Genomic DNA, 8596 nt, shown 5'->3' with positions numbered 1-8596 from the left:
TTATGTATAAAAAAGTTCAGATCCCACTTTTTTTTGTGACAAAAATGAATATAGATTGTGTCAAATCTTCTTTTTTTAAGAAAAAAATGAATATGGTTCATGTAAGATCCAACTTTTTTTATAGAGAAAAATGAATATAGATCAACTCATTTGTTTAATTACGAATGAAATTTAACTTTTTTTTCTCCTAAAAAATGATTATGTGTGGCTTATGTGATGCATTCAGGGTTAAAAGTAATAAAAAACCTAGGTTGAGATCAAAATTTACCAACTTGATTTTGTAAAGGATGTAAAGTTGTCATTTTAAAAGTAAAGAATGGAAAATTTTATTTAGCCAAATGTGAGAGATGTTTTGAACGATTTTCTCATTTTAAAATGTAGGGATACATCATACATGCCATATAATAAACCACATATAAAATGAAAGTGAAGAAAAGTGATTTCTATCCGTTTTATTTGAAATTGGAGTTTTGTTTTAAACGAGAAAGGGAAAAAAAAAGAAAAGAAATAACAAGTGTTAATTAATTGGAAAAGATAATAAAAGATGAAAAATTTTTACCATCCTTATGGGTACTATACCCATAATTATAATCTATTTGATTTTCTCCATTTATTGCCATGCACATATGAATGTATGATGTGTGTGTTCATTATAAGAAGAGACATGATCATTTTAAATTTGATTAATCTTAATCTTTATTAATAAATGAAAACAATGTCATGCATTCATATGCACGGCCAAAAATAAAGAAAAAATCTACTGGAGAAGAGTCAAGTCCTAGAAGGTATTGTAGAACTGATCTTTTAAATTATTTTATTAAATATGATTCTTTTCTCAAGACTTCCGCCCATGTTTGCACGTAAACTACTTTGCATTTATTTCCCTTCTCAAAATTCATCCCAAACAATAAAAGTCAAATTCCTCCGACTCCTCTTCTTTCGTTTCCCTCCCATTCCGTGAATCCAAACGGTGCCTGAGTTAAGCCAACATAATCTCTCACGGCGCGGTTGAGGCGGCAGCCCTTCAGCCCATGTCTCACGGCGGTGGCCGACACGACGTCGACAGCTCTAGGAAAAAGCTTGGCCTGGCTCCACACCCGCCGGCCCAGCTAGCTGCATCAATATCCATCCTAATACTTCATTGTCTAACAGTTTTTAAAATCTCCCTCCAACGTCGCTTTACTCCTCAACTCTTTCTACAAAATTCCAAATGCTAACAAAACTAAAACCACCCTTTTCCCCACGTCACATGATTCATAATTCCTTCAGTTTCAGCACCTCTACTAGTACGATTATTCAGCATTATGATCAATATCAGTATCCGAACCCCGTATCCCCTACTCAACAATATGCGTCTCTCCTCCAATCTCTAATTGCTCGACGGGCTATCGAGCCTGCAAAGCAACTCCACGCCCGTCTCCACCTAATGGGCCTGGCTTACAACGTTAATCTGGCCACAAAACTAGTCAATTTGTACAGTGTTTGCGACAATTTGTCAAATGCCCATAATTTGTTCGATAGAATTCCTCGGGGAAATCTTTTCCTATGGAACGTTTTGATCCGCGGCTACGCTTGGAATGGCCCTTATGAAGTTGCCATTTCGTTGTATTATAAGTTGCAGAATCATGGGCTCGAACCCGATAACTTTACATTCCCCTTTGTGCTTAAAGCATGCTCTGCCCTCTCCGATATTAGAGTGGGGATGGATGTTCACGAGCACGCCGTGAAAACAGGGTGGGAAAGGGATGTTTTTGTGGGTGCTGCTCTTATTGATATGTATGCAAAGTGTGGTTCTGTTGATAGATCGCGACAAGTGTTTGATAAGATTTTGAATAGGGATGTCGTGCTTTGGAATTCTATGCTGGCTGCTTACACGCACAATGGGCATCCGGAGAAGTGTTTGTTGTTAAGTGGTGAAATGGCTTTTGCCGGTGTACGGCCTACAGTTGCTACTTTAGTGACTGCTATATCTGCTTCTGCTGATGTTGCGGCTCTGCCTAAAGGGCGGGAGCTTCATGGGTATGGTTGGAGACAGGGTTTCGAATCACAAGATAAGGTGAAGACTGCTCTTGTGGATATGTATGCTAAATGTGGTTCAGTGGAAGTTGCAAGGGATTTGTTTGAACGACTTGTGGATAAGAGGGTTGTATCTTGGAACGCTATGATTACAGGCTATGCTATGCATGGTTATGCTAATGAGACACTTGATTCGTTTAACAGGATGGTGAGAGAAGCTCAGCCGGATCATATTACTTTTGTTGGGGTTCTATCAGCTTGCAACCATGGAGGAATGTTGGATCAGGGAAGAAGATTTTTTGATTTGATGACTAGAGATTATCAAATAGAACCTACTGTTCAACATTATACATGCATGGTTGATCTCCTTGGACATTGTAATCGGTTGAATGATGCATATTGTCTTATATTGCAGATGAAAGTGCAGCCAGATTCTGGTGTATGGGGTTCTTTGCTTAACTCGTGCAAGATACATAAAAATTTGGAGTTGGCAGAGCTGGCATTAGAGAGGCTAATCGAGCTTGAACCTGATGACGCTGGCAACTACGTGATATTGTCAAACATGTATGCACAAGCCGGGAGGTGGGAAGGAGTTGCAAAGTTGAGAAAATTGATGACAGATAGAGGTTTGAAGAAAAGCGTGGCTTGCAGTTGGATTGAGGTGAAGAATAAAGTCCATGCATTTCTATCTGGAGACACATCTCATCCTTTGTCTGATGACATATATGCAGAGCTAGAGAGAATTGGAGGCTTGATGGCACAGGCTGGTTATGTTCCAAATATTTCACCCGTTTTCCATGATGTTGATGATGATGAAAAGAGAAAAATGATTTTTAGCCATAGCGAAAGGTTAGCAATTGCATTTGGACTCATTAGTACGTCACCTGGAACTAGGCTCTTAATATCCAAGAATCTTAGGGTGTGTGAGGACTGCCATGTTGCAATAAAGTTTATCTCAAAGATTACCCAGAGGGAGATCACCATCAGAGATGTCAATCGGTATCACCATTTCAAAGATGGTGTATGCTCTTGTGGTGATTTTTGGTAAATGGTAAATGCAGTCTGAACTCTGAAGCCGGGATGGTCGGTGTGAGTTCAGAAGACGAGTCACTTCATGGGAAACTCACAGATGCTCGAATCTTTGTTCGAGTGGAATTGGAGCCTCAAAGGAATGAGTTGGTCATTACCATACAGAAGGATGCCGGCAGTGTTTCTCTCGGCAAGAAATGATGTCAGAAGAAGAAGAAGAAAATTGCTCCAAAGTGATCGCTGTTCATGGCATATCATCAACGGCAGTAATCAGAAATCACCACTTGTTGATGAGATGCCATGAGCACGATCAGCTTGCAATAATTTGTCGGAAGTTGAAACTCTCGTCTCAGGAAAGCCTGTCCGGTCCGGAGATGATATATAGCATTTAACCAGTCGCCGTTTTCCCAAATGGCAACCAATTACTACCAACTTAAAAGCAAGACCCCGTATGGGCCGCCGGGGGGGAGGGAGGTGGGTGGTGGTGGTGTGTGTGTGTCTCTGTGTGTGGAGGGAGGGAGGGTGAGTGCTTTTTTACGTCAGCCCTCGTGGACCGTTCCAGTTCTAAGTCCAGGTATCCACTATCCTATGTTCGTAGTGGATCAAGTTGGACGTGGCACCCAATTAGGCTAATGCTGTCTATATTTTAGGACCAGTTGCTGGCTCGAAGTCCGAGGGGGATCCAAAGCCCTACACTCCTCCTCCTCCTCCGGCTCCATCATATTAGTACGTGTGAAAAAAAGAAAAAAAAAAAACCTCCGGTCTTAGTACTAGTAAAAGGGGGCAAATGGCCACATCTAAAGGATCTTCAATCCCGAGCTCCGGCAACTCACATGATCATCAAGATGATGATGCTTCTTTCAGAGTAAATGAGCTGCCCAGAGCTCGTTTCTGGGATGCCATGGATATTTGTCAATGGGAAGGCAGCTGGTTCGAGCCTGGTCTGGTGAAGCCCGCCGTGACTTTCCGGACAACCTTCCAAGCTCACCACGACGACGTTCTCCTTGCTTCACCACCCAAAACAGGTACCACCTGGCTCAAGGCCCTTTGTCTTTGCATCATGCAAAATCCCATTCCCATCGCTACCTCTGATATTGGAGTCAATGCTGAAGCTGCTGCTGACGATGATGATGATATTTTGGCCAAAGACAATCCCCATTTCCACATACAAACTATTGAGAGTATGATTTATGCTACAAAACCCCATCCTGATCTTTACTCCACCCGTTCTCCCAGACTTTTTCACACTCATTTGCCTTACAAAGTCCTGCCAGATTCAACCAAGAATAGTCCCGGCTGCAAAATCGTGTACATCACCAGAAACCCGAAAGACACTCTAATTTCGCTATGGCATTTTTTCAACTCCATTTTCAGGCCAAATGGTCTAGAACCTTATCCTCTAGATAGAGCGGTGGACTGCTTTTGTAGTGGTGTGCATCAATATGGACCCTTTTTCGATCATGTTCTGGAGTACTGGCTGGAGAGCCAAAAGAGGCCCACCAAGATTTTGTTTCTCAAGTATGAAGAGCTGAAAAGAGAACCCAAGGCAGAGGTGAAGAAGCTGGCTTCGTTTCTTGGAAGGCCCTTCGCTAGCGAAGAGGAGGTGGAGAAAGTGGTGTGGAGGTGTAGCTTGGAGAGGCTGAGGAACTTGGAGGTGAACAAGAATGGTTCCATCTTGTACGGAGTGCCTAACAGTTCCTACTTCAGACGCGGTGCGGTGGGAGATTGGAAGAATTACTTGACCCCAGAGCTGGAAGAGCAAATCAACCGGACTGCTTGCTCCAAATTTGAGGGCTCTGGTCTCAATCTTGAGGATGCTTGAAGCTGTGTACTACTACTACTATTTTGCTTGTACTCCTATATCTTTCTCTTTGTTTTTTAAAATTTCTTTGTTTTTTTTATAGGATGCTTGGTGAGAATTTCATTTCCTGACGACTGTTGCACTACTCCGAAATTTTTTAGTACTATTACTAGTGTAATTTTTATTTCAAAATCGATGGTATCTTATAGCCTTGAGTGGACTGGGCATATCGTCCGATGTGAGCTGTATCAATGTTTATCTTATTAATTCTTTAGTCTACACTCTCTAAAGCACATATTCCGTCTCGATTGCTATTTTAAAAGGTTTTTGTAGAAAATATACTATAACAATTATATATTTATGAAAAATATAAAAAATTTTCTACGAAGAATCACAATCCATACCAGGCTAATTTTTTTATAAAAAAATCAAAAAAAAGGAGGTGGGTGGGGGGATGATACAGCGGCTATTATGCTTTGACGGTTCTTGACAAAGATCATCACCGTATTGGTTGCGCCAAAAACATCAATAATGTAAGGTGAATTAGGCTTCAGAAGTAGCAATAGAACCCAATTACTGAAATCTTCTGCCCCTTCCTCTAATAGTAATAATAACTGGTGTCTAATTTTTCAACTCAAATTGGTATTCAATTTAGTGCCGATTGGTGATGATGTGCAAGAATGTCAGCCCACAGTTAAAATTGCCTGGACGAGAAATAGACAGAGACAAATGGAGTTGCAACCAACAATCAAGCTGAATTCTTCAGTGTTCAATCATCTTGACGCCGTCTAATATTATTATTATACCTAGTAGTAGTATTTGGTAGCACAACAATGGAATACACCATTAACTGCTATATAGTTCCATGTTATTAGTGACGTGTGATTGATTCTTAATACGGTCTCGTTTAATTGTTTATTGTTTGTCGTTTCACGTAGGGGTGCAAACGAGCCGAACTCGAGTCGAGCTTTGGCTAATCGAGCCGAGCTCGAGTTCATTTTGTGAAGCTCGAGCTCGACGAGCTAAAAATATCAAGCTCGAGCTCGAGTCAAATTCGAGTCGAGCTCGAGCTTAAAAAATAAAAAAAATAATTATTATTATTTTATTTTTAAAAAAAAATTTTAAAAATGAATAAAACAATATTTTTTAACAAATAATAAAATATTAGGGATATATATGTAATTTTACTATTAAAATAAAAATAAAAATAAAAATATATATAATTGAGCTCGCGAGCCAACGAATTTAATATTTTTGAGCTCGAGATCGATTTAATTAGCTCGAGTTCGACTCGAACTCGATATTGACGAACGCGATCGAACTCGTATTGGAGCCGCTCGCGATCGGCTAGCGAGCGGCTCGATTCGCGAAACACCCCTACTTTCACGTACGTTCCTTCTTCCATCTTATACATCACCACCTTTTCTCAGCCTGGCGGCCATTGGAACTGCACTTTAATTCGTCATTCTCCTTTCTTCTACGTATACCGTAAGTGACTTTGGAAAAAAAAATTACATACCCACAGAAACGAAATACGCGTTTAACAGCATATAAAAAAATGTCCTTCTATTTCAAAATGGGCCTGAGCCCAGAAAGCCTCCCAGAATTCACCGACCCCGACACCAACAGCCTTTTCCAGATGATGACTTGAACGTCTTAATCCAAACCTCTTCCTCGAGGCCCAATACTCGCACAAGCGGCAGAATGCGCAATGCTTTAAGGATTTCAATCCAAAGAAGGCGCATATTTCATTTCTATAATTATTTTTTAAAAAAAAACCAAACATTTGAATGTGATTAAAACTTGAAGAGACCGTAAGTTGTAATTAATGGACGGTTTAAGAAACGATGATAAATAATGAACGCATGGTCTGTAGGGACATTTTTAAAAAAAAATATATATATATATATATATAAAAAGCGATGGAAACTCGTCCCAGACATTACAAATTCGAAGAAATGAACGAAAGACAATGCATGAATACCACAACTCACAGGATCGACCATCTATGATCTCCTGACTTAGGATAAAACTAGCCACCAGCTACATGACAATTCCACCTATCCACACCACAGGAATTGGAGCTGATCATTGGCTTAAATTATCATATCTAGTGCTGCTGGGAACCGGCAGGTATGTTCTGCTGCCCATACTGCTCAGCCCTCTCCTTCATCTCCCTAGCCTTAAGAGCCAGCTTTTGCCTTGCCCGGTCCAGCTGGTCCGCTCCCGGCGGGTTCTTCCCCGTCACGTACCTGTAAATCCAGGACAGCACGCTCAACGCTGCCACCCCAAACCCTCCCGAAGACAGGAACCCGGTGACCAGCAGAAACACCGTGATCCCCGCGGGGACCAGCACCGGGCTGAAAATCACCAGCAAAGGCGTGGCCAGAGCTAGTGCAATCACAGTCCCTGCTAGCGTCAGGCCCGAAAGAACCAGGAGCGACCCACCAGCCGTCACCGCGGTGGCCGCCTTGACCACCTGGAGGGATAGCGGCTGCTGCTGACGAATGTCCGCCATTGAGGAGGAAGAGGAGGAGGATTCCTAAGGCGAAGGGACAAGCGGATGGTGGGAAGTTTTTGTTGTGTGCTGGGGGTGAGAAAGGAGAGGGGATGGTGGGGGCTATATAGAAAGAAGGGGACGATCGAGGAGGTGGTGGGGATACGTGTTGAGCGGGGAGTTGGCACGTGTTGGAGAGCTTGACATGCAGGGGGTTGCATGCAGGAAAGATGGCGTTGTTTAAAGACGCGGCATTTTTTGGTTGTATCTGCTGCTGTTTTCGGTGTCCTCACTGGAACGGACGGGCGGTCAAGAAACGGAGAAAGCCCGAGCCGAGGGCATTCTACTTCCTAGGCTTAGGCGATTCAGTGTGGTTGAGTGCACGGGTTTCTTCTGGAGCTTCAAACTCGCGAGTGCAGCATGTCCGTTGGACTGCTGTACACAATGGAGGACTGGGGATTTCATACCTTGCAATGAAACCCACCCAATAAGGCTCCCATTCGAGGCCTAATAGTTCTCCCAATACAGATCCACGGACCTGTTGTTACAGTCTACAACGAGGCCCAGTCAAAAGGTAAAATAGACTTTGGCCCAACATTAAATGGCACGGCACTTCAATTAATACTCCCGTCTCCAGTCTCGTTCGACTATTTTATGTTCCGGAGACCCAACTAAATTAGTATTGGTTTTGACTCTCGAACGCCCTCCTTGTCCCTTTTCCCTTTATCCCTTTTCTAGACTTCAAAACCCACAAATTGGAAAAAAAGGGTCTTGTTGTATGATTGTGATGATGTTCTCTGTTTTCAAAAACAAAAGATTCAATCCACAAAGTCGCATGAACGATAAATCGTTGACAAATTCTTTTAAGAAAAGGTAAATTAATGTAGTGCAAAATTCATAACTCGCTTGACAAACTTAGCTAATCAAATGCTTTTTAAGCAACTTGATCCGCTAAATTAATGTGGTGTTGAGTATTTGCTGCTTTTGTCTGCTGTCCTTTTTTTGGGAAGGTAACAATGTCAAAGCTTTTGATAATTGCATCTGTTCAATTTAAACGACGGTGGAAAAATTTACTCAAGTTGGAGTCGGATTCACATTTGTCTCCATCTAAGGTCATCTGGCAACAACAAATGCCCGAGAAAAAATCCATGGACAAGGGTGAAAATTTTCTCCAGCTACCTGCGTTGGATAGATTAGTCATTTTCCGCCAATAAAACGACTAGAGCACAAATAACAGCCATCTTCTACGTTGA

At 41.9% G+C, this 8596-nt stretch overlaps 3 protein-coding genes across 3 annotated transcripts; 2 read left to right on the top strand and 1 right to left on the bottom strand.

Moving 5' to 3' along the window:
- Positions 1 to 772: 772 nt before the first annotated feature.
- LOC140036515 (pentatricopeptide repeat-containing protein At4g21065-like) lies at positions 773 to 3534 on the top strand. The gene has a single exon (XM_072078215.1). The coding sequence runs from the start codon at positions 1211 to 1213 to the stop codon at positions 3062 to 3064; it is 1854 nt and encodes a 617-aa protein (XP_071934316.1). The 5' UTR covers positions 773 to 1210; the 3' UTR covers positions 3065 to 3534.
- A 3-nt stretch (positions 3535 to 3537) lies between these two features.
- On the top strand, positions 3538 to 5141 carry LOC140036516 (cytosolic sulfotransferase 12-like). The gene has a single exon (XM_072078217.1). It carries the CDS (start codon positions 3833 to 3835, stop codon positions 4865 to 4867), a length of 1035 nt encoding a protein of 344 aa, XP_071934318.1. The 5' UTR covers positions 3538 to 3832; the 3' UTR covers positions 4868 to 5141.
- Positions 5142 to 6727: 1586 nt separating this feature from the next.
- LOC113721051 (oleosin 1-like) lies at positions 6728 to 7457 on the bottom strand. Its single transcript, XM_027245522.2, has one exon. It carries the CDS (start codon positions 7362 to 7364, stop codon positions 6957 to 6959), a length of 408 nt encoding a protein of 135 aa, XP_027101323.2. The 5' UTR covers positions 7365 to 7457; the 3' UTR covers positions 6728 to 6956.
- Positions 7458 to 8596: the final 1139 nt, after the last annotated feature.

The sequence above is a fragment of the Coffea arabica genome, chromosome 2e (genome assembly GCF_036785885.1).
Source record: "Coffea arabica cultivar ET-39 chromosome 2e, Coffea Arabica ET-39 HiFi, whole genome shotgun sequence".
Taxonomy (NCBI): Eukaryota; Viridiplantae; Streptophyta; class Magnoliopsida; order Gentianales; family Rubiaceae; genus Coffea; species Coffea arabica.
The sequence above is the reverse complement of the archived record's forward strand: the minus strand, read 5'-3'. Positions and strand labels throughout refer to the sequence as shown.

What these genes read in the sequence shown, in the direction of transcription:
- LOC140036516 (XM_072078217.1), top strand. Translation starts at nt 3,833, where the DNA reads ATGGCCACATCTAAAGGATCTTCAATCCCGAGCTCCGGCAACTCACAT.
- LOC140036515 (XM_072078215.1), top strand. Translation starts at nt 1,211, where the DNA reads ATGCTAACAAAACTAAAACCACCCTTTTCCCCACGTCACATGATTCAT.
- LOC113721051 (XM_027245522.2), bottom strand. Translation starts at nt 7,364, where the DNA reads ATGGCGGACATTCGTCAGCAGCAGCCGCTATCCCTCCAGGTGGTCAAG.